We start from the raw sequence: 26,824 nt of genomic DNA on the forward strand, positions 1-26,824 counted from the left end.
GATATATGGCATTTACATTTTTCATGAATTGCATGGAAACAATTCAGACTTGGTCTAAAAACACAATAAGTAACTGTCGGATGATTTGTCCTTTCAAATATGGGGGGGCCGGGGGGGATATGTCATCTCCTGATGACTCTTGTTTTCACACATTATTGGTTTCCAGTTTTGTAGATTGATGCTCATGTTGTTAATCAAGTTTTAATCAGACAAGCCAGTGATCATTTACAGACTGCCATCATATAGCTGGAATACTGCTGACTGCAGTGTCTCACTAGGTCATCATATTTTGATTACTGACAGATAAAAACCACCCGAAAATCCAACCCTGATTAACTAGTAATAAGTACAGCAGCACAGACGGAGGTGGCACCACCATCTCCCACCAGTTGACAGAACCATGTTATCACACTCTCGTACCACAAAGTAATACTGAGTGCACCCTGCTAGACGAAAAACCCTCAGGACATAACAAAACAACACACACCAGTTCCATGTTTTATTACTGGTAACATTGATTTTGTACATAAATATAAAGTTTCAGTGGGATCAATTATTTTCAAATATCGGTGGAAATAAAGTCTTCCCAGTATACTGACCTATGTAAGAAAACAACATGTGGACACGTTTTTGTAGAAGATCATAACATTATGATCACACTTCATCAACAGGCAGGGAAACCTAATGTCAGCATAGTAACTGTACCTTTTAACGACCAGGACACAAAATGGACATTGTAGTTCACACTATCACGCAATGGTGGAGAAAAAAGCTGGCTTACAAACACAATGTGCCCTAAGTATCTGAAGATTACAATTAACAAAAAGAATTGAGCTAAATCTTTGAGAAAGTACGCTGATTTCAAACCAAAGTTCCCCATGTGTCACAATATCATATATACAACAAATAGGACGGAGAAAGTTCACCACTGTGATCAGTCATAGCATGACAACTATGACTGGAATAGAAATACAATGTATTACATACTGTGCCAGGCAACAAGGTGGTGAAGGCCCTCAGCACACTTACTATCATATAATGTGTGATGTTAGTACCAATGGTTAAATTCCAGAGGTCTTCAGCCAGTCAGCATGGGCTGTTTTGATGACATACACACATTTAGTGAATGATTAAGGCTCTGCTCGTAACAGTATTCCATATACATTATGGAATGTCAGCTTCCAGTCAGAAGAAAGTTCAAACTGAAGGTGTCAGATGTTTACTGCATTGGTGAAACATACAAGCACAGGTATGGCGTTGACAAATCAGAAACAAAACAGAGAAGTTTATTCACACTCAACAATCATGGGTTTCTGGTGAGCCTAAACAAAGCGACTTGGCAACATAATGTAGGGCACCTTAGAGGAGTAGTAAAGAAAGGAAAGATGTATTTGTGTTACATGACAGCCAGTAATAAGTAAGGTCTCTGTACCAAAGTTTGTAACCTTTCACAACAACAGTTTGACATTATTGATATGTATATGTGATAAGTCTTTGCTTCAAGCCACTATACTTGTGGATGGTTACATGTAAAATGTGTATTATTTAGGTTTGGAAGTAAAGGGCTCTCATACCAGCCGTTGAGGTGGCGATGAATGCACTTATAAAGTTACACATATTTACAAAGCATTCCAGTACTTTTACATATATCAACAATGTACCAACAGACAGAGTTTACTTCCTTTCTCCAAAATTTCCACACACATTGAGGAATTGTTAGTTAACAAACAAGTTAGTGTGATAATGTTGTTAGCTGTTTCCTATTACATAGCTGTGTTTGCACATCTTGAACACGTACAACTGTATACAGCAATTAAACATCAATGTTACGAATCTGATACAAACATGATACAAGAATACAGATAATAAGTATTTGCTCTCAATAGAAAAGCCTAATAGCACCATTTGAAATCTTAAAATATTTTGATATTCTTGCGCAGTTTGCAGCCAACCTAACTAATCTTAACACATACTCATATTCTTTCTGAAATTGCAAACTTATCTAAATGTTAAAATGGAGATTCGATTGAATTAGCAATCTGATATTCATCATATCAGCTGTTCATCACAATTTCACACACATAACAACAGTTTCATGTTCTTTCACACATCTTGCTTTCCTTGGCAGTAATATTACTTGAATTTGGAACTGACCGCATCAACACTCTCAACTAGTCCGGCACAGAGTTCACATTGCCGGAACTATCTAAATGCCTAAGTAACTAACACATACACAAATGGACCTGTATGTTGTTCTGTCTCATGGGCATATCACAAACACAGGTAACTTAACTGTCATTCATGTCTTCAATGCACCATACTTCTAGGCCTATGGGACTTTGATGATTTCATACGCATGAAGTTCTATGGAACCTAGGTACGCTGTTGCAGAAGAACAGCAATGCATGCCACGCTACATCTGATGGCCCTACACTCATGTTTTGGTCCCAGCGAAAAAGCATAGACTCAGTCACTAATTTTAAGTTTAGTTGTTTTTTTCAACTTGTAATGCTGTGCCATGTTTAAAGGTAATGACAAACAGAACTGTTTGTCAGGAGCCCACGTGTTGAACTCCTACATTGATTAATATTCAACTGAATCTACGAGTAACACTCATTAGCCAGGAAGGCAGGATGAAGCTGTGGCAGTCCAAGCGAATGAATTGTCTCCAGCTATGTTTCTGGTTGGAAAACATTATTAACTAGGATAAAAGCCTGGAAGTCCATACTATCCATAACTCACAAATACTTGTTTTCATTGTTCCTATCTCAATCTCAGTTTGAGGAACCATGCCATTTGGTTTGGTAAAACAGTTATCATTTTTAATAAATATCAAAAAGGAACAATATTTGTCAGATCAGTTTTCTGATGACCAAAGGGACAGTTATCACTAAGGCGGATGACATCATTTGGACCACGAAGCCTATTCAATACATGGTAATACCATTCTCGTGTCACGCCTGTCACCATACATAGAGTGCTTTAGGAAATGAGCACTAAGTTTTTGATATTTTGAATGTTTAACATTCAGAGCTGCACTGTCAGAACAATGCCATTTCAAATTAATTTTCAGAGGAATATACTCAATAAAACATATTGATATAATGTCATCAAATCATATTTAAAACATAATATCTATCTCCTAAAGTAAAATGTTACATTTTGTATTATTGACAAGAAATGTTACTTGAATACAGCAAGAACATTGTACTGAAGGCTGGGTTTCTAACTTGACATATGAAAAGGTAGAACATATACACTGTTTTACTTCCAATTTAAATATGCACTGAACTAAGCACATCTATGTTAACATATTATCACTTATGGTGCATTACATGATATTTCCTGTATACAATTTGAATCCATGGACGACAACTCCAGTTTAAACTGTTGTACATTCGTGACAGATAGCCATTTAGTTACAGATTTCATGTGACCTAATACTTCTTGCATTACTTCAACAATTATCAAGTGAAAGAACTACAAGTACTTCACATCTATGGGTCTACGAATGAGATCATGATGTATCTTGTGCCGTTGGTCACACGCAGTCCTTCATGGTAGTGTGTCAAGCGACCAGGGTGCATCAACATCCACCCTTTCCTTGTGGCCGTGACTTTGCAGTCATAGCGGATGAAGCGGCATCCACCACCCTGCAAACAGAAACCACAGGTAAGACATTGTCAAAACATCAGGAAAACTGCTTTCTGATGAGATCAAACTCACCCATCATTAACCCTGGTGTCAGGATGGGACTGAAATCACCCACCACGAACACTGATGCAGGCTTTCCTAACTTGTGATGGCATGTATTTAATAACAGCATGGCAATACACAGGATGTATATTTGCTACTACTGTACCTCGAAGTCCACCCCGGGACTGTTGAGGGCGATGTTGATCGTATAGGTGGAGGAATCATGGTGTGGGCGCAGCAGCGGTTGCTCTTCCGGCCTGTACCTCACAATGAAGTTCATTATAGCATGAGGTGGCTGAAATACATAGAATGTATGGTAAGTTAAAAACATGTCCAGGAGCACATCATGGAACAGCTCTCACCACTGACCACAACTACGTCTAAGAACACTTACATAAAGGCACAACTCTCAACATTCATCACAGATATGGCCAGGAACACATCATGGAACAAACTCTCAACATTCATCACAGATATGGCCAGGAACACATCATGGAACAAACTCTCAACATTCATCACAGATATGGCCAGGAACACATCATGGAACAAACTCTCAACATTCATCACAGATATGGCCAGGAACACATCATGGAACAAACTCTCAACATTCATCACAAATATGGCCAGGAACACATCATGGAACAAACTCTAAACATTCATCACAGATATGGCCAGGACATCAAGGAACAAACTCTCAACATTTATCACAGATATGGCCAGAAATACATCAAGGAACAACTCTTAACATTCATCACAGATATGGCCAGGAACATCATGGAACAAACTCTCAACATTCATCAAAGATATGGCCAGGAACATCATGGAACAAACTCTCAACATTCATCACAGATATGGCCAGGAACATCATGGAACAAACTCTCAACATTCATCACAGATATGGCCAGGACATCATGGAACAAACTCTAAACATTCATCAAAGATATGGCCAGGAACATCATGGAACAACTCTCAACATTCATCACAGATATGGCCAGGAATACATCATGGAACAAACTCTAAACATTCATCAAAGATATGGCCAGGAACATCATGGAACAAACTCTCAACATTCATCACAGATATGGCCAGGAACATCATGGAACAAACTCTCAACATTCATCTCAGATATGGCCAGGAACATCATGGAACAAACTCTCAACATTCATCAAAGATATGGCCAGGAACATCATGGAACAAACTCGCAACATTCATCAAAGATATGGCCAGGAACATCATGGAACAAACTCGCAACATTCATCAAAGATATGGCCAGAAATACATCAAGGAACAACTCTTAACATTCATCACAGTTATGGCCAGGACATCATGGAACAAACTCTAAACATTCATCAAAGATATGGTCAGAAATACATCAAGGAACAACTCTCAACATTCATCAAAGATATGGTCAGGACATCATGGAACAAACTATAAACATTCATCAAAGATATGGCCAGAAATACATCAAGGAACAACTCTCAACATTCATCAAAGATATGGTCAGGACATCATGGAACAAACTATAAACATTCATCAAAGATATGGCCAGAAATACATCAAGGAACAACTCTCAACATTCATCAAAGATATGGCCAGGAACATCATGGAACAAACTATAAACATTCATCAAAGATATGGCCAGAAATACATCAAGGAACAACTCTCAACATTCATCAAAGATATGGTCAGGACATCATGGAACAAACTCTCAACATTCATCTCAGATATGGCCAGGAACATCATGGAACAAACTCTCAACATTCATCACAGATTTGGCCAGGAACATCATGGAACAAACTCTCAACATTCATCACAGATATGGCCAGGAACATCACAGAACAACTCTCAACATTCATCAAAGATATGGTCAGGACATCATGGAACAAACTCTCAACATTCATCACAGACATGGCCAGAAATACATCAAGGAACAACTCTTAACATTCATCACAGATATGGCCAGGAATACATCATGGAACAAACTCTCAACATTCATCACAGATATGGCCAGAAATACATCAAGGAACAACTCTCAACATTCATCACAGATATGGCCAGGAATACATCATGGAACAAACTCTAAACATTCATCAAAGATATGGTCAGGACATCATGGAACAAACTCTCAACATTCATCACAGATATGGCCAGGAACATCATGGAAGAAACTCTCAACATTCATCACAGATATGGCCAGAAATACATCAAGGAACAACTCTTAACATTCATCACAGTTATGGCCAGGAATACATCATGGAACAAACTCTAAACATTCATCAAAGATATGGCCAGGAACATCATGGAACAAACTCTCAACATTCGTCACAGATATGGCCAGAAATACATCAAGGAACAACTCTTAACATTCATCACAGATATGGCCAGAAATACATCATGGAACAAACTCTCAACATTCATCTCAGATATGGCCAGGAACTCATCATGAAACTCATCATGGAACAAACTCTCAACACTCATCACAGATATGGCCAGGAACACATCATGGAACAAACTCTCAACATTCATCAAAGATATGGCCAGGAACTCATCATGGAACTCATCGTGGAACAAACTCTCAACATTCATCTCAGATATGGCCAGGAACTCATCATGGAACTCATCGTGGAACAAACTCTCAACATTCATCTCAGATATGGCCAGGACATCATGGAACAAACTCTAAACATTCATCACAGATATGGCCAGGAACACATCATGGAACAAACTCTCAACATTCATCAAAGATATGGCCAGGAACTCATCATGGAACTCATCGTGGAACAAACTCTCAACATTCATCAAAGATATGGCCAGGAACTCATCATGGAGCTCATCGTGGAACAAACTCTCAACATTCATCTCAGATATGGCCAGGAACATCATGGAACAAACTCTCAACATTCATCACAGATATGGCCAGGAACTCATCATAGAACAAACTCTCAACATTCATCACAGATATGGCCAGGACATCATGGAACAAACTCTCAACATTCATCAAAGATATGGCCAGGAATACATCATGGAACAAACTCTCAACATTCATCACAGATATGGCCAGGAACATCATGGAACAACTCTCAACATTCATCAAAGATATGGCCAGGAACATCATGGAACAAACTCTCAACATTCATCACAGATATGGCCAGGAACATCACAGAACAACTCTCAACATTCATCACAGATATGGCCAGGAACATCACAGAACAACTCTCAACATTCATCAAAGATATGGCCAGGAACATCGTGGAACAAACTCTCAACATTCATCACAGATATGGCCAGGAACATCACAGAACAACTCTCAACATTCATCACAGATATGGCCAGGAACATCACAGAACAACTCTCAACATTCATCAAAGATATGGCCAGGAACATCGTGGAACAAACTCTCAACATTCATCAAAGATATGGCCAGGAACATCACAGAACAACTCTCAACATTCATCACAGATATGGCCAGGAACATCACAGAACAACTCTCAACATTCATCAAAGATATGGCCAGGAACATCGTGGAACAAACTCTCAACATTCATCACAGATATGGCCAAGAACATCACAGAACAACTCTCAATATTCATCAAAGATATGGCCAGGAACATCGTGGAACAAACTCTCAACATTCATCACAGATATGGCCAAGAACATCACAGAACAACTCTCAACATTCATCAAAGATATGGCCAGGAACATCGTGGAACAAACTCTCAACATTCATCACAGATATGGCCAAGAACATCACAGAACAACTCTCAATATTCATCACAGATATGGCCAGGAACATCATGGAACAAACTCTCAACATTCATCAAAGATATGGCCAGGAACATCGTGGAACAAACTCTCAACATTCATCACAGATATGGCCAAGAACATCACAGAACAACTCTCAATATTCATCACAGATATGGCCAGGAACATCATGGAACAAACTCTCAACATTCATCAAAGATATGGCCAGGAACATCACAGAACAACTCTCAACATTCATCACATATTGTACTGTACCCGGTTTTCGGACGACACCTATTTTCGGACAGCCATTTTACTCACGATTTCTCGTGCTATAATGAGAGATGTGACGTCATCAAAGGTGCCGACAGCACAGGTATCACTTCGTCTGTCACTCCGGCTAAACGTTTCGAGTAAAACTTCCTAACATAAGTACAACATCAAAATTATTGAGAATGTACCTTACTTGATCCCTAGATACTCTCTGTAAAGGCATGAATAATTTAAAACATTTTGATAAACAACATATGTGAAAATCTGAGAGGTGCGTCGTCTGCTGTTGACAAGCTATACTAAAAGTCTGGTGACACTAAAGGGAGCAAACTCAATTTCAAATGTATGGAATATCAGTAATGTCATCTCTTATCCTGATTTTGATGTTTTACATTTGGAATTCCTCAAAATATGATTTTCCAGTCCACTTTCAGGTGTGTCCTAGGCCGAACACGTCTAATTATAGGAATTATTCCAATGATTCAATATCCAAGGCATACAATGCTGTGACTGAGGGTGGTATGAGCATCAGAAAAGCTCTCTAGAACTTTTAACATACCTTCTAGCACTTTACATGACAGGGTTAGTGGAAGGATTGAGATGTCCTGCAACTCATCGGGACCAGAGCCTTTGTTGTCTAGGGACGAGGAAGAGATGTTGGTACAACATGTACTGAGTATGTCAACTTTTGGATACGGCTACACAAGACAGGGTGTTGCAACAACTGCGCCAGATCTTGCGGTCAGCTTGGGTAAGAAAGATGACGACAAACCACTGTCACTTCTCTGGATTTTTGAAAAGGTGGCCTGAAGTAACAGTGCAGAAGTCCAGATCACTAGAACTCCAAAGAGCCAAAGCAGAATTACTACAGTCGACTGGAAGCCGTAATGGACAAGTATAATTTCAAGAATAGTCCAGAGAGAATACACAACTTAGATGATCAGGGACTGATGGAAAACCATACACCTCCTAAAGTTGTATCCTCCAGTCAGGATGTTCCAGTGTCTGTCTCTCTGCCAAGGTCCAATACCACTACGGTAATAGGGTGCGGCGATGCAATTGGAAATGTCATTCCTCCATACTTCATCCTCAAAGGTCAGCGAATGCAGGATGAACTTTTAGAAGGCTGTTCTCCTGGTACAGTAGGAACTGTCAGCAATTCTGGATGGTCCAACAACGAGATCTTAAGACAATATCTCTCTGAACATTTCCTGCGATTCAGCATTCAACCCACTGCCGAAAAGCCACTTTTGATCTTGTATGACGGTCACAAGTCACACGTGTCTGTTTTGTTGAGTGAATGGGCAAGGGATCAGCACTTGATATTATTTATCCTCCCAGCACATACTTTTCACATACTTCAACCGATGGATGTTGGTTGCTTCGGTCCATTCGAGAGGATTTATTGTAATATCAGACAAATACATGCGAGAACATGCCACGAAAGGAGTTGAGAAGCATGCCATTTGTCACTTGGGTTGCAAGGCGTATTCAGCGGCTCTTACACCAGCAAATTTACACGCCTCATTCAGAAAATGTGGAATCATTCCTTTCAATAAGAACGCTGTCAGTAAGTCTCATTTTATACTCTCAATTTCGCCCTCCCGTCAAAACAGTTCTTCGAAATTCAGAGTTCTGGTGTCCATGTCACAATGAGAAAGAGGAGTGAAAGAAAGATTGTCAGACAGTTTAAATATGTTGCTGTTTCTAAAGTGCTGTGATGTTCATAACAGAATTTTGAATTTGGACATGTTTTGTTTGTTAACGGCGGCTTTGCCGATTTCTTTCGTGAACAGTGTCCAATACGCAGTCGTACATTCCAGGGATCCCTCTGACACATGGACCAATCAAGTGTCCAAAAATAAGTGACGTCTCTCTCATCGATCGCGAGTCTCCCAGCTTATCGAGGACTCAACTGAGATCAGGAATTGTGTTGATTTGATCCCTAAATCAATAATCTAAAGGTAAGAAACTGGTTTGGAGTTCTGTTTTTATTTATTCATCCACGCGACAGCACAGTATTCTTATCTGTCCGAAAACCAGGTACACGAGGATATATGGAAAGGGACATCATGGCATAACTCTCAACATTCATCAAAGACATGGACAGGTGTACTTACATCATGGAAGTAACCTTGAAAGACTTTTTCCTGCAGGGGGCGAACATATTTCCGAAGGAAATGGAGCCAGTGTCTCTCAAAGCCCACTTGATTCATATGTATATCTACAGTAGGTACATTCTCATAGCCAGTTGCTAACCTGGGATCCTGCAACAGAGACCACCACCATGTACCAGTGTTACAGTAGATCGGCAAATGATCTTTCAAAGAACTTATTTCTTTCACGATTATGAGCATCACAGTTGATATGTTCATGTCTGATAGCAACTATTATTGGGAATTGGTTAAAATCTCATAATTGATGATTGGTTCAATACAACCAATCAATCATTGAAGATAATTTGTTAGCATCATTTATCAAAATTTCCTGTTGTTTGTTAACTAACATTAAGAAAAATTGTAGTCCTTGTGTTAATTTTGTAAACTTCACCATATACATTAGCAAATTTCACATGTCTAAAGGATCACTATCATGTCAAGAACATAAATGTCCTCAAAATAAATTCAACCATGCCTTGGACTTAGCATGTTGTGTTTATGAAATATAACAGTGTTCCTAAATTGTTTGAGTTTGATTACAAGCAAACATGGTTTACTGCTTGAGACCAATATTTGAATATTTGAATTAATCAGACCACCACTAAAAGCAACACCCTATGCATGGTGAGATGTGTTCAAATTGGCTGTACTTTCATACCTCATTTTTTCCACCTGACCACCGTCCAAAGTTTTCCATTGTATCTACAAAGTCTTTACAAAATTGCTCAGTGACAATGGGGAACCAAAATACATCAGGACAAGGCTGAAACAGAAAAAGACAACGACATTACAGGCAAACAAACCGTGTGGTTAACACACACGAAATTTCTAATATCAACACTGTTTCAGAAACCAAGCTTTCATCAAAATAACCAAAGTTAAGAAAAGTCATGTCAACTAATATTTGTACTTTACTAAGAAAGTAACATAACTTACCTTTCACAGACCACTTTCTAGCAATGTATTGTTCACTCATAGCTTTTGCCACAGGTAGCAATGGCAACTTAACCTTGTACAAGTGGTGCACAAAGATGTATTTTTTTTAGTAAAATTGACACTTCAAACTTATCCTGATGCATGCTTATTATGCTTATCTTCATCCTCTCTGCAAATGATAGTGGACCACTTGAATGACTTGTCGTTCCCCTAAAGCAGATATAAAAGTTCTCACACCCATGAGTTGCCTCCCTTTTCCTGCTCAAACAGTCACATGACCTCTTATGCTTGTCATTTCCTCCAGAAAAAGCCCTTGCACTTGGGTTAGCTAGGAAACCCGAAGTGTCTGATGTAGCAAGGGTGGAAGGGCTTGACATCATGAGTCAGGACAAGTATAAAATATATATTTTACATACCAAATTACATATTTTGCCTTATCACGCCTCTTATGCTTCCAGAATCCAACAGAATCAGTGGTGAGTCAGGCCACTTCATGGATTCATCATCACCTGTCCTTTTGATATATCTCTCTTTCCTCCCTTACCCCCAACCCCAAACCCTCCATGGGAACTGTACAACAGCACCCTCTCTATACTGTTCTTCCAACTTTCATCTGTCAGCTTGGAGGGATCACATCTTGTCAAACTTCTATAAGACAAGTGAATTTCTCGGATTCATGTGGGTTTTAGATAAACTAGCGGAGATAAGCTGTGTATTTATGCAATATGCAGGAATATACAGGAAAAATACATGCCAGCGTATGAAAAAACACTAACTATTTACGCTTATGCTATGTCAAAATACAATGTGTATTTGCCCAATACATCAAAATCATGAGGCGCATTGTCTCAATTCAAGTTAATCAAACTCAAAGTTTTTCTTTCTCTAAAATGATCAACAGAAATAGGAAACAAATCATGGTTTATCAACCCTTCACTGACTGGCACATCTGTAATTAGCAGCCAATCAAATGGGTGTTTTCTTTCTGTAAACACATCATAATGGTGACCAGGTGTAATGACAGCTTCAACATGCTCAAAATACACATCTAGTTTACAAACAGAAAACAACTTCATTATAGGACTGCTAGATGCATTAAAAGTAAGTACTGTGCTTTAAAATCAGAATCTATTGCCGGTGATATTTTAAATGAACATTGGCCTTTCATGGCGGGGAAGTGAAACAACACGATGGGAACTAAATCTTACAGTAAAGACATGGCTGCCATATAATCTAATAACCATATTGGTATCTTGTTTAACACCAGTATGGATATACAGTAAGGGACTTTTAATATGTTATGGTTAGGGGGTCATGATGATTTCTATGAAGCATGTACAATGTGAAAGACTAAAATTCAGCAAACTTGCTGACACCTCTAGTATTTGTATATAAAAAAATTCGCTGAATTCCAGCTTGAAGGAGCATTGTAGAGCAAATAGTTCTGGCACTTTAGTCAGCTTGATGTCCGTCTTTATTGCAACAACTGTACTGCAAGATATGTAGATAGTGTCAAACCTTCCAATCACTTTGTATGTTTAGGGCGATGAAGGAGAGAGTGACAAGCATGGCAAGTCATGTGACAGTGACTGTAACTGTGACTGCTTGGGAAAAGGGTGGCAAATTGTGGTGAGAGAATTTTTATATTTGCTTTATGGGAATTACTGAGTACAAGGGATTCAAGTGTTCCACTATCATTTGCACAAAAGGAGATACCGGTAAGCATAATAAGTATGAGACAGGATAAGGAAAAATGATAAGATTTGGCCTATTATTCTTAAGGACCCCTCGGGGATAAGTCTGTAATGTAGCTGAATTGTTGTGCAGGCAATTATACGTCCCACTCTGCTGGTGTGGGATCAAATCTGTGTTGGGTCTGAACCAAAAAGAGTGCTAGAATTTGTACTTTAACAAGAGTCATCACAAGATGACATATCCCTCCGGCCCCCACATATCTGAAAGGACAAATCATCTGAGAGTTCCTTATTGTGTTTTTAGATCAAGTCTGAATTGTTTCCATGGAGTTCATGAAAAATATAAATGCCATATATCTGTAATCAGGAAAAGTCACCATTTCAAGATCTGTCTCGTATATCTGTCAGGATCTTTTGAAAGATATGAAATGGTTTTCGAGTTATACTCCAGAAATGAAGTCACCAACACGTCCATGTTAAAGAGAAAATAATACATCATAAAAACTGTAAATAGCAAAAGGCACCACTTTAGGTTCCAATTGATATACCTACCAAGTTTTGCCAAAAAATATTGAATGGTTTTTGAGTTCTGCTCCGGAAACGAAGCCCATACCTCCATTTTTAGACTAAGTCTGAAACGTTTCCATGGAAACTGAGAAAATAATAGATCACAAAAACCTGTACATAGCAAAAGGCACCACTTTAGGTTCTGACTGATATATCTACCACGTTTTGCAGAGAAATATTAAACAGTTTTTAAGTTCTGCTCCGGAAACGAAGCACACCCCACCATAAGACTAACACCAAAATGTTCCATGGAAAAACATAAAAAATATAAATGCCAAAAATCTGTAAATAGCAAAAGGCACCACTTTAGGTTCCAATTGATATACCTACCAAGTTTTGCCAAAAAATATTGAATGGTTTTTGAGTTCTGCTCCGGAAACGAAGCCCATACCTCCATTTTTAGACTAAGTCCGAAACGTTTCCATGGAAACTGAGAAAATAATAGATCACAAAAACCTGTACATAGCAAAAGGCACCACTTTAGGTTCTGACTGATATATCTACCACGTTTTGCAGAGAAATATTAAACAGTTTTTAAGTTCTGCTCCGGAAACGAAGCACACCCCACCATAAGACTAACACCAAAATGTTCCATGGAAAAACATAAAAAATATAAATGCCAAAAATCTGTAAATAGCAAAAGGCACAACCATAGGCTGAGATTACTATATCTATTAAGTTTGGTCTACAAATATTGAACGGTTTCTGAGTTATGCTCCGGAAACAAAATGATTACGGACGGATGGACAGACGGGCGGATGACTATATACTTGTTACACTGAACACTTTGACTCTCTATTCAAACTGACCGTCTCCAAAGACATGTGTGTTTTCAGAAGTTCAGTGATGTAGTCTAATCTGTTTTTAATGTCTGGACTGACAAGGAACAGTTAAAGCCAGCTGGCAGTCATGCTAGACTGTACATGAGCAAATAAGCTGCAATGGTGAAGGATCTCATAGGTGATGACTGGACCAACCTGCAATATTTCAGCATCTTCATTCAAAGACTTGGCATAGTCAGGATGAATGTACCTTTCCTCCCACTCCTGGTAACACAAAATAAACTGAAGTCAGCATTCCAGCTTGGCACTGAATTAATCAGGGCACCCTTGCAAGTTAACATGATGGTGAATACACTAGCAGTACAAAATGTAATAATTGTCTGGCTTCTGCAACAAGCTTCACTGTGTTGATAACTGCTACACAATGTAGTTTATTCATAAAACACATAAATGTTAAACACATCCACACGTCTATCTGACACAAGTCCTGCTACCCATGAAGATAAGGTCCTATAATTGCTGTATTTATCAAATCTTATTGCACAGTGCACTACACCATTAGTGTATATTACAATATACAATACACTACAGGACCCTTCAACACTATTATTTCTGTAATGGTGTTTTGTAGGTCAAAAAACTCTGTTGTCATACTGACCGTGGGGTTGTTGAACATATCAAACATGTCATTGATATAATGGTCTGTCTCAAAGTGGTCCACCTCCACCAGGTGTCCAAACTTCTGTCTGTTTGTGATATACAAGAAGCTGCCCTGAAACAGATCAAATACAAACATATGCTACAATATTCTTACCAATGCTGTAAATTATGTCAATCCTTTTGAAAAATGAGGAGACATTGGTTTCACCATACATGTATCTCGACGCATCAATGTGTGGAACACTTGTTTATTTGCAACATTACATGAGTGCCCCGCTGGGCAGTTATCACTGAATATTTTCATTTGTAGTACTACTTGTCTACCTGCAATACAAGATATAACACACCAATCTAGGGGGTCATTACTGACTAATTTCATTGAATGTTCAGGAACAGATACGTGAAAATGAAACCCTCCTGTGAGTGGAAACATGAACTGACCACAAACTACTGCATGTCATGGCAAAAACTTCATGAAAGGGACCAGTTATTACTAAAACTTACCTGATCTCGAACATGTTTCGCGAAAGACATATCTGGGTCGAGCTCGGAGTTGACTGAGTATGCATTCCTGAGACTGGGTAGTTTCTGTCCCTGCACCAAGTACGTGGAGCTGATGAAAGGCACATTCCACAAGCCCCTGCATGGAAAGGGACTTCATTCAGACTGTTCATTTCTAACCAGTACACTAAGCAGGCAATGCAACAATCTCCAAGAAATGGAATATACAATGATAATGCCAAGTAACTGCAACTGCAACAGGCACCTAAGGTCAGTGTTAAAAGCCTTTGGTACTCACACTTTCTTAGTCTCCACTATGTCTGCGTAGTCTTCAGATCTGGCATAGAATCCCTTAGGCCCCAAGGCCCCCCAGAAGTTGGACCACAGCTTGCCCACCCTGGACATCAGTGGTGCAATCACAGACCTAGTGAGAAGATTAAATACTTCATTATTAAACTATAAATATTCCTGTTTCCACATGAAAGTGATTTGACTCCAAACTTTTCTTCTATATTCAGCGCTCAGAGTAGGACAGGCAGACACCTGTTTCAGAAAACTTACCTGTTTTGCTGAATAAGGAGTTTCAAAGCTTCTGTTTCCTCATATCGGGCATCAGAGTCAATGACCCAAAGATAGTTGCAGTTCTTCTTGATACATTCCGCACTGCAACATGTATTATTGAACCCATCAATTAATAATGTCAGCAATGAACATGTGTCAACTGTTCAGGTTGAGACGGTAGAGAAATCAAAACAATCACAACCAAGAGGAAATAACCACTATCACCACTTTATGGAAGCTCAGTACCAAATTTCAGACTCAGAAACCTCCAATACAACAAACTAAATAGATGTGTAACAACGAGTCCAAAAATCGTGGATCCACTCACATGGCCCAGTTTCTGCCCATGGCTTCCCCAACTGCATCATAGGGGCCGATAGATGTTACAGACTGGTATTCTTCCTGGTATTCATCAATGAACGCCTCCACTGTCTTTCTGTGAGTGTCTTCCTGTTACATAAGCACCATGAGTCACAATGATTACATATCCATCATACACAATTTATTGGCTACGCCTTCCATTTTATCAAGATAATTCAGTCACTATGGAGCACAGTAAGTGGCCATGTTTGAAAGTACAGTTTCTTCAATTCAGATTGGCATCTTATGAAACAACATGGGCAACAAATGTTTAGTCTGTGTCACCAAAATGGGCTCAAATAATACAGCTAAAAGTATATACAGCTTGAGCTACATCAATAAAGGTGGGTCTCTAATATCAGGATCAGCGTTATACAACATCATGATAGGAGTTGTCTCCTCCCCTTATTTACATACATACATTTGACATACCAGGAGTACTTACCAAGTTGTGAACATACAGGTCCATCCTGGACTTAGGGTAGTTCTGATTACCCACAGTTTCCAAAAACTCCACCAAGAATGGTGTTGGTCTCTCAATGAACAGGGCAACTAGCACTGTTGGGTAGTCCTCCTCCTGCAAGGTACAACACACGGCTTATTACCACTGACACCATCTGGGATATCTTGACTACATATCACCAGGGCTCCAGATAAGGGCCGTATCAGCATATGTACAGATAAAAAATATGCATGATACGGTATGAAAAAAGTCAGAAAAATGAAGCAGAATCCTTACAGACATATTTATCTGAAATAATATTGTTTTATTGTTTATTGACCTGTCTAAACAAGATTAGCAATGTTGTGGTGCATATATGAAACAAAACACGAGATACGTTTCACCACACACAATCCAGTGTCACTTATCACAACAGACACAATCCAGTGTCACTTATCACAACAGACACAATCCAGTATTACATACCACCATACACAATCCAGTGTCACTTATCACAACAGACACAATCCAGTGTTACACACCATCATACACAATCCAGTGTTACTTATCACCACCCAACAAAATCCAGTGTTACTTATCACCATACACAATATAGTGTTACTTATCACCACCCAACACAATCCAATGTTACTTATCACCAGACACAATCCAATGTTACTTATCACCACCATACACAATCCATTGTTACTTATCATCACCAGACACAATCAGTGTTACTTATCACCACCCAACACAATCCAGTGTTACTTATCACCACCATGCACAATCCAGTGTTACTTATCATAACACAATCCAGTGTTACTTATCACCACCCAACAAAATCCAGTGTTACTTATCACCATACACAATATAGTGTTACTTATCACCACCCAACACAATCCAATGTTACTTATCACCAGACACAATCCAATGTTACTTATCACCACCATACACAATCCATTGTTACTTATCACCAGACACAATCAGTGTTACTTATCACCACCCAACACAATCCAGTGTTACTTATCACCACCATGCACAATCCAGTGTTACTTATCATAACACAATCCAGTGTTACTTACCACCATACACAATCCAGTGTTACTTATCACCACCCAACACAATATATTGTTACTTATCACCAGACACAATCCAGTGCTACTTATCACCATCCAACACAATCCAGTGCTACTTATCACCACCCAACACAATCCAGTATTACTTACCACCATCCAACACAATCCAATGTTACTTATCACCACAGACACAATCCAGTGTTACTTATCACCACCCAACACAATCCAATGTTACTTATCACCATCCAACACAATCCAGTGTTACTTATCACCACCAGCAGACTAGTTCTACATATCTCCTCTGGCTATTCTTCCAGATCTTTTGCATAAATATACCACTGACCTTGAGTCCTTCTAGACTGATGGTATCTTCCTCACAACTCTGACATCCATGCTGGCTTGTCCAGCCATCAGCAAGATAGTTAGCAATGCGGTTGAACTCAACCTGCAAGTAAACAGTGCTGAAGCATAAAAAACTAGTTCCCACAATCAAAATAAACTACAAAAATCAGATTGTTAAATTTCAGCATTGGCATAACATTGAACATAGCACATATCCGTCCGCAAAGGGTACTGTAACTATGTAGAATCAGCTCCCATTTAGTAAATAATGAATAGTGGTCAGTACAGTCCTACCTTAATTGGTCCATTCCCATGTACAACTGTAGGGGAGGTGCCTGACTTGAGGTTGTAGAGGTAGCTGCGGCTCCCCAGTGACTTGATAACAACTTCACCTACACAAATACAACACAGTTATTTACAACTTTTCCTTCTTGTTAACAGCAACACAGTCCATCCGAATTAATACCCAGGTTTAAAAAATCAGCTTGCTATGTTTGATACAGACTTAAACATGACTGAAGAATACTGGTATACTCACCAAGAGCACCATTAAGATTCTGGAAGATTTCTGACCTGGTGTCAAGTTTAATTCTCCATTTGTCCTGAAATAAGACAACTGACCATCAACACTGCAAGTCCTGAAGGATTCACATCAACAGGTAACCAGACAAGCATGCTTATCATGGACATTAACTCTCAGTCACTGTATGGAAGAAATACAGCCTTGTTGTGATAAAACAGCACATTCTGCTAAGTGCAGCACTGACCCTCAAGTTTTTGTCCAGGAATATCTTGGTGTAGTATAGTTGGTCATCATCTCGGTTGCTCACAGACTCATGTGTGATCATCTCATACATATCCTTGGCATAGCCCATGAAACCTGGAAAACAATATCACTCATACATATCCCCGACATATCCCATGAAACCTGGAGACAATATCATCATGTTACAGTCTAACCTCTCACACATATCCTTGGTACAGCCCACGACACATGGAGACAATATCATCATGTTACAATCTAATATCTCATACACATCCTTGGCATGGCCAATGACACCTGGAGACGATATCAGCATGTTAAAGTCTTGCATCTCAAAACTTTCGGTATGCTCCATGACACCTGTGAACCACTTGGTCGACAGTGACAGAAAATTCCCTTAAATGGAACCTTACCTCCTGAGTTCAAAAACCTCTTTTCATTTATAGTCACAGATGGGTATTGATCCTGAAAAACATAATGCATATATATGAGACAACAGACATCAACAAGACATGGGAAGACCATGTGGTATGTATATTTCTCCTCAGGAAACAGGACTGTGCATAATAAACATGAAACAAATTATCTTGTAGCTGCCACAGAACATACCTTATGTCAGACCCCCTCTACATCAACCTATGAAGGACCTGTGAAGGTAGAATAAGCCTTCAGCAACCCATGCTTGCCATAAAAGGCGACTATGCTTGTTAGAGGTGACTTATGGGATCGGTTGTCAGACTTGCTTACTTGGTTTGACACATGTCACCAGTTCCCAATTGCACAGATCGATGCTCATGTTGTTGATCACTGGATTGTTTGGTCCAGACTCGATTATTTACAGACCGCCACCATATGGCTGGACTATTGCTGAGTGCAGCATAAAACTATACACTCACTCACTCAACCCATGAAGATCTGTGTTAGCAACCCATGAATATAGAAAGAACCAAATAATGGGATCGGGTGGTCAGGCTTGCTGCCTTGGTTGTTACACATTATCATATCCCAGTTGTTTAGATCAATGCTTATGATGTTAAATCACTGAATTGACTGTTCAAGACTTGATTATTTACAGATTGCTGGAATATTGCCGAGATCAGATAATAGAACACTTACGTCAGATAAAAACAAACTGTGCATCCCCTAAACCCCCTTCTCAAAACCCTGTATCTGCCTTTGCAGTGTAACATGTTGGTATACATAAGTCACCCCTCCCTTCTACCCACCTGCAGGCTCCGGTCAGGCCAGCAGAATCCCTCTGCTGAAAACACCACCCTTGCATCAAACTTCTTAAACCTCTCAATGATGGTGTCTGGATCATTGTTGAAGATGACATCATAGCTGCAGTATTAATAAATTAGTTTTCAGCCATACAAATTTTCATTCAAGTCCAAAAATATCTAAATAGGGCTTCCAATGGTTTTAGGCATTCCTGGATTGTTTCAAATGTAAGAAACATCTTGATAACAGTCTTCTAACAGCTAATGCACAGCTTCTACACAGCCCTGTTTAAACATTATTTCAAAATCCTGCTACATATTTTATTATGTCTAGATACTCATATCAATATGAAGGCTGATACTTGAATAATTATCCTCAGTACTTCTTTAAAGGGCATTCTTGAAGTTGGTGAGTCAAAAATGAAACATACAGCTTCATGGATTACAACTTGTTGTTTACTACGTTGAGTGACGTTTTGATGTAGATTCTTACATCGTTTTCAAAAGGAAACACACAGTTTTATGGATTACAACCTCTTGTTTATTATGTTGAGCGACATTTCGATGTCGATTCTTACATCATTCTCAAGCTGAAAACAATGTAAGAATTTACATTGAAATGTCGCTCAACGTAATAAACAAGAAATTGTAATCCATAAAGTTGTATGTTTCATTTTTAATTATCCTCAGGTGATGAAACACTTTGTATAATGAACCTGAGGCATGTAGAAATGCTAGGCAGTTGAATCAAGCTATGGGAAACCTACCTGTCTACAAACATAAGCATCAGGTCATCTCGGTCCTGGTACTTCTTCAGGCCTTCAGCCAGAAGGTTGATCTTGTGTCCCCCACCTGCATAGTTTGCTACATCACCACCATCCCACTCCTCTCCCATACCAAGCACCTGCAGCATTCGAAGTCATCACTGAGAGACAGAGATAACCATAGCTACATAATATTCATAGGCATCATCATCCACAAAAACACATCTACAAGTAACAACTGTTGATCAGTTCATTATCTATAAAAATAATATGCTGAAACACCAAAAAAGTACCCTAAAAACCTATGCCCTCATTGAGCTGATCCTGTTTCTCGGTGTGACTTATTCCTGCTAGTTACAACAAGCAGATATCTCACCTTCAACTCAAACCCATACTTCTTCACTGATCTCAGGAAGCGCTTAAAGCCATCAGTCTCATCTGTTGCAACTGTTACAACTAGCAGATCTGGAACAGAGATATTGCTCACCATGTGATACATACTGACTTTTCACACTGCTTAGCGTCACATGGTCAATGGCAGGCTGGTGGAGTCAACCACTGTAACCTACATATATTACTCAGGTGTCATCCTTCATCAGATTAACACAAAACTAAATGATTATCCCTACAGTTCTGTTATTGTTAAAGGCTTGGTGATTCTTATGCCTCTGACAAGAAACCATAAAGTTTCAAGTACATGTATCCTCTTGAAGGGACTTTGAAAATGAAGAGAATGCAAATCTCTTGGTTTCTTCTCCAGAAGTAAAGAATGTTAAATACTAGTATAGTCTGGTTTCCACAGGTTACAAATGTAAGTGAATGACAACACATGGTAACTCTTTCTGTCCTCATTGCAAATTCTAATACTTTTCTAGACAAACAAAGATTAGATGGAAAATAATACATTCTGGAACATTATACATCTGCTGTACAGAAAACAGCTGAAACTCTTCCTATATCAATCATACCTTCTGAAATAACCCACAATTCCCTTGTGATCAGAGCTGACAAAACCAGGCCATGCAATACATATATGCAAACAGGCAATTACCCTGAGCAACACTGTGTAATAAGAAAGATACTGCAGTATGAATAATTCGCAAAGATCATGATTTTGTTCTGAACCTCCAGTAGAGTCTGTTGTGCATCAAGAGTTGCCAATTTCAAGTCCACATAAGACACTGGATATAAATATGACAACAAAGACTATTGCTACAAGCGTCTTACTGCATGCTTCCAAACTAAACAGGGAGATGTACAAAGTAACAGAGAGGGGCTTGCTGTGAAATGTGAGTAATTTCTCACTCCACACCACTTTTCCTACACAAAACTACTCCATTAGGTAAGGCCGACACATATCTGCACAACTATCCATAGGTTGCAGCAAGTGTTACATTAGTGATTAAACACTGTACACTTTGTGCATTCATATTAGGTCAAAAGCTAAGTGCAACAATGGCAAAATATCAAATTACAGGAGCAAGTAATCATCTGGTATGCTTTGTTTGTGTTGAAAATAAACAAAACTTTATATGGTTGTGCATTACTGAAAATTAGGGTTACCACGATGTGGTTATACTCATAGAAATCGAATCTGACACCACAGCTTCACTTCTTAATAACCATTATCACTATCTCGACTGGATATTTGAATACCTATTTAAACCATTTCCACTAAGCCAGAATGTTAATCCGACTGAAGCAGTTTCAAGCACTGAAATAGGGTGAAATGTGATTAGTTGATTACTATCCAGTGAGAATTGTTGTTAGTAAATATCGCCAAGTTGATGATGGATTTTACACTAAAATGCAGACCCTGAGAATTAAAAAATCTGATATTTTACTTTCATGACAAATCGAACAGAAAATAATCAAATCGACTTGGGGTCTTGCTCAATCATTGATGTAGAATTTGATTGTGCATACTACACATGATCAGGATTACACAGCTGGAACCTAGCTGGAACCTAGCTGGAACCTAGCTGGAACCTATCCATCTCTGTTGACCTTCTAGTAAATGGTAACACGCCAGCAGATTGTAATACACCATTAGCACCTAACAAAGAGAATGGTTGGTGTGTAATATTACATCATACTGGCTATCTCTGTATATTAACTTGCAGCTGTAATGGATTTTACACACCACTGGTTGCACACAAAAGCAAGTCAATATGTTTGTTGTACTGTACTGTTAGTTTACAAGCTTTTACACAAACAAACAATGGATGTGTCAACACACATGAAGTTTCTCAGCATTGTGGCTTTTTCCCTTGTCAGCTGTTTCTTGACCTTGTAGGTCCCACTGACATTCTTAGTGTGACTTAATATAGGAATAAGAAATGATGCAATGCTAAAATGTAACTCACACCCACACAGTAACAAGCTACAGGTCAACACAGTGACTACAAAAAAAGCCTCATAGGTAAATGTATGAGTAATGGGAACAAGCAGTGGATGGTATACTTTCAAATTCTCCACGGATAGTGAAAAAGAAAATGGTTCACTGTTTAATATAAAATCTTGGTTAATGTCACACAGCTTAAACATTGAGACACATGTTTAATTTCATGCGCCACTGACTGTCATAATTACAGTTGTAATCCTGCTAATTTTGTGCAAATTAAAAACAGTCAATACCAAATAACATGTTTCACAGCTAACAAGTACAGAATACCAACAACTGCATACATACACTGTCAGTACGTAGAGTTAGCTACAAGTGGAGAAAGATAATATCACTGTTTTGCATATGTTTTCAAATGGGAAATAACTAATGATAACACTCTTTTTATTCAACAAACACAATCTGTGTGTTAGTTTATCCCTCAGAACACTACTTTTTGGCAACCTATTATCACAGTGTTACTTTGAAATACAATGTAACAAAGTTCATCAATACTAAAGGGAGAGCTTTCGAAAACTGTTTAACAAGTACCATACACATTGTGTTCAATATTTTGAAAGGAGAAAACCTATGTTGCTAAGGTTAATACACTATCCACAACCATTGAGTGTTATCTTACCCTTTGATGTGGATTATGAATACAATAAAGGGGGTGCAGTTAAAGTGTTATAAACTGACAACACATTCTACCTATCAAACTTGATCCAGTTCATAGTTAAAATAAATCACTGTTTCTCACTGTACTTATATTCATTAACGTATTGCTAGCGTTATTATTATATATAATAAATTTATCCATATGAGTCAAGTTTGTTCACAATTATGTTTGTCAGTCATCCAAACTTACCCTGTTCTGAACATCGCACACAATGGCACATGAAGAAGGACAACAGCAGTGTTAGCAATGTTAACTCATGCATCATCAGCTTCACAAGAAGAGTAGGCAGTCCAGCATTACATGGATGCTATTTATACATATTTTAGCAGTTCCTTTACACTTAACACATTCACTTCCACATCACCACTTTGAGTGATTTTTTTAACTTTTCTTATAACCTGTCTATGAGATTAAAATGCATCTCTACGCACTGTTGGTCTTCATTGACTTAGAGGCAGGTGGTACGAGTCTCCCGCACCCCACATGGGAGAAGTCACGTACACCAGACTAACACAATGCCAGCTCCTCTGGTTTTCCTAGCTGGAACTAGGACGTTTGCTCAATTCAGTTTTCCTGATACTTTTTGTTATGGAAGATCGACTGTTGTAAAACAATAGTTTATTCTCACCATAAGAACTCTAATCACGACGGAAACAACGTAACTAGTTTAATCAAACGTAACAGCAGGTATAAAAATTCGTAACTGCATCACCAGTTCTATACATTTTTTACACTGCTTAATCACGCACTTTAATACTCCTCGAGCAATTTGTTTCCAGAACACTCCAAAGTTTCACGAAATTTCTGATTATGCTAAGACATTTACCCAGCACTTGTAAAAATGTAATGAAATGATCAAATGCACATTTCCAAAGTAAGCTGTTCTGGACAGTGGTCAGATGGTCAGACATGGGTGAATGAAGATGCAACTTACCATCTTCGGAGGCCAAAATATCCTGGAGAAAAATTGCCGATAAAACAAACAGAAAACTTAGTGAAGTCGCAGATGACATCTTCAGCAGACGACTGAATCCTCGGTGGAGTTTGCCTGGCAAAACGCTGGTGCTTGTGCGTCCTTCGCTTCCAAGATAAGGTTTCAGCACTGCCACATCACACAGTTTCGTTCTTGGAGTAACCTGATACGTGTGCGCGTCAAAGATTTCAGTTCAGGGGGATCTGCCAAACAGTCTGGCAGCGTATACCAGTCGATAACTCCGGAAATTCCCTAGCTGAAAGTCACAACCGGTCGGTAACAATGGAGCTTGGTATTTCCTTGAGGTGTGGGAAGAAATGGTTCATAAAGTGTGTCCTCTTGATGTATGCAATAAGACAATCGTCGTTTGAATCTCGAATACTTTAATGATCTCGCATTTACGAAGCCTGGACATGTGTCTGAAAACAACACTGACCCAAAACACAATGTTTTCGGGTACCTGCAAGAGTTATTTCCCTTGTACCATAAGCCATATTTTCAAGCCCGTTGCTGGTCGACAGAATTTGGCGCTATATGTACGTTTTCGTGATACCCTGAAAGAGCAGATTTAATTAAGTCTTTGTAGGCTTCTATAGTTTAGTTAAAAGCTGCAGATATATGAGACAGCAGTTGTTTATTCACTTGAAAAAAAATGGAAATCTGACAATATTCGAACTTCAGTAGTCTGAAAATAAAGATAGGAACTGAGATACTTTTTGTTATATTTTATTGATATTATTTAGGAACTGGGTTTTGGGTAAAATGTGATCATTTCGGAGACAAGATGTTAGTGCAGAAGTTCAACTGTTGTAACTAACCCCAGACTGTAACGTATACTGACATAACGAGGGTTTCTGCTCGATCCCTGACACAGTCCACGTATTCACCCACTGACCGTGTACGTATACACAGCAAGATGAAACACAAGGTTTTCAGGTGCTTCTGTAAAGAATGTTCATTTCCTCGTGTGATACACGGCTTTGGACTCATGGTGATTTAGCGGTGAAGTGAACGTGCAAAGAAAACAAACAAAAATGAAAATAAATGTTTTTAATACACAATAAAGATAAACCTGAAATCTAACTGTGGGTATTTGTTCAAATGGTTTTCTTGAAAGTAGTTGGAAGAACATGAAAAAATGACACAATTATGGATAACAATTTCCTTTTTTTCTCTATATGACTATTCTTTTTATGACAGAGCTATAATTCTTGCCCCTTGACCAGGTTAATAAAGCAGCTCTGAAAAGTCGTATAAAGATGCTGATATCCATAAAACTCGCCATGTATTCATGCTCATAGCCTCCAGATTCGCCCAAGAGATGCTCACAACGTATCGATATTTGATCGTATCTACAGAGATAACCCCACACATCTATAGGTCGAGTTTGGATATAACATTTATCTGAAGGAGTTGTGGGCCTTTGACTGTCTGCTGTCCTGGATAAGCGATCGACGCATCTACATAGTGACGTCACGGGGGACGTCTGCGCTGATCCTACAGCCTCGATCGGCAGGATTCCTGTTCCGCAACTGTACACATGGCGGATTGGCTGACGGCGGCGGCGATCACTCTTTTATGTCTGATGTCCCGAGCCGAGATTTGAGGTTCGAATCAAGGTCTATGGGGGTGATAAACTGGGTATTCAGGACTGGACTCATAATCCAAGTGCACCACAGGGTTATAGAAAACCGGGAAGCTACTGCCCCAATAGTTGGAAAATTTGCCCACTTCAAATTAGTCGAGACGCTACAAAGCATGTTATGAATCTGTCAAAACTTCTCTTAATTGCATCATACATCATGCAGGTAGTATTGTCGCTGCACACATACCATTTGTCACAGAAATGTCTTACATCGGGATGTTGACGGGGATAAATCGTTAAGTTATTATTAAGCATTTATAAAACCACCCCTCACATCAGGTTTAAGCCGAGATACGTTGTACCACTCCCTTCATCCATCGGGTATAGTGTCCATGAGATATGTGGTATAACTTCCTTCTTACATTAGGTGTATTATCCTGGAGATATATTGTACAAATCCTTTGTCACCCCAGATATATTATCCTAGAGATATGCTGTATAACTGGAGATATATTGTATAGCCCCCTTGTCACATCAGGTGTATTATTCAGAAGATATGTTGTATAACTCCCTTGTCGCATCAGGTGTATTATCCAGGAAATGTGTTGTATAACTCCCTTGTCACATCAGGTGTATTATCCAGGAGATATGATGTATAACTTTCTTG

At 38.9% G+C, this 26,824-nt stretch overlaps 1 protein-coding gene across 1 annotated transcript; it reads right to left on the reverse strand.

Moving 5' to 3' along the window:
• Positions 1 to 486: 486 nt before the first annotated feature.
• Positions 487 to 24,850, reverse strand: LOC137267972 (multifunctional procollagen lysine hydroxylase and glycosyltransferase LH3-like). Its single transcript, XM_067802432.1, has 20 exons — positions 24,534 to 24,850; positions 20,914 to 21,002; positions 20,541 to 20,677; positions 19,780 to 19,894; positions 18,967 to 19,018; positions 18,558 to 18,670; positions 18,329 to 18,392; positions 18,085 to 18,182; positions 17,792 to 17,893; positions 16,376 to 16,507; positions 15,899 to 16,020; positions 15,571 to 15,672; positions 15,308 to 15,433; positions 15,013 to 15,148; positions 14,507 to 14,620; positions 14,044 to 14,112; positions 10,528 to 10,632; positions 9,831 to 9,977; positions 3,863 to 3,991; positions 487 to 3,653 (listed from the first exon to the last, which is right to left on the reverse strand). Exons 1-20 carry the CDS (start codon positions 24,610 to 24,612, stop codon positions 3,498 to 3,500), a joined length of 2,187 nt encoding a protein of 728 aa, XP_067658533.1. The 5' UTR covers positions 24,613 to 24,850; the 3' UTR covers positions 487 to 3,497.
• Positions 24,851 to 26,824: the final 1,974 nt, after the last annotated feature.

The sequence above is a fragment of the Haliotis asinina genome, chromosome 16 (genome assembly GCF_037392515.1).
Source record: "Haliotis asinina isolate JCU_RB_2024 chromosome 16, JCU_Hal_asi_v2, whole genome shotgun sequence".
NCBI lineage: Eukaryota > Metazoa > Mollusca > Gastropoda > Lepetellida > Haliotidae > Haliotis > Haliotis asinina.

Excerpts from the sequence above, each read along its gene's own strand:
- LOC137267972 (XM_067802432.1), bottom strand. The coding sequence starts at position 24,612 with ATGTCATCTGCGACTTCACTAAGTTTTCTGTTTGTTTTATCGGCAATT. Across the intron at positions 20,678-20,913 it reads AGTATGGGTTTGAGTTGAAG|GTGCTTGGTATGGGAGAGGA; the intron begins GTGAGATATCTG and ends CGAATGCTGCAG. Across the intron at positions 14,621-15,012 it reads CGAAACATGTTCGAGATCAG|GGCAGCTTCTTGTATATCAC; the intron begins GTAAGTTTTAGT and ends GATCTGTTTCAG.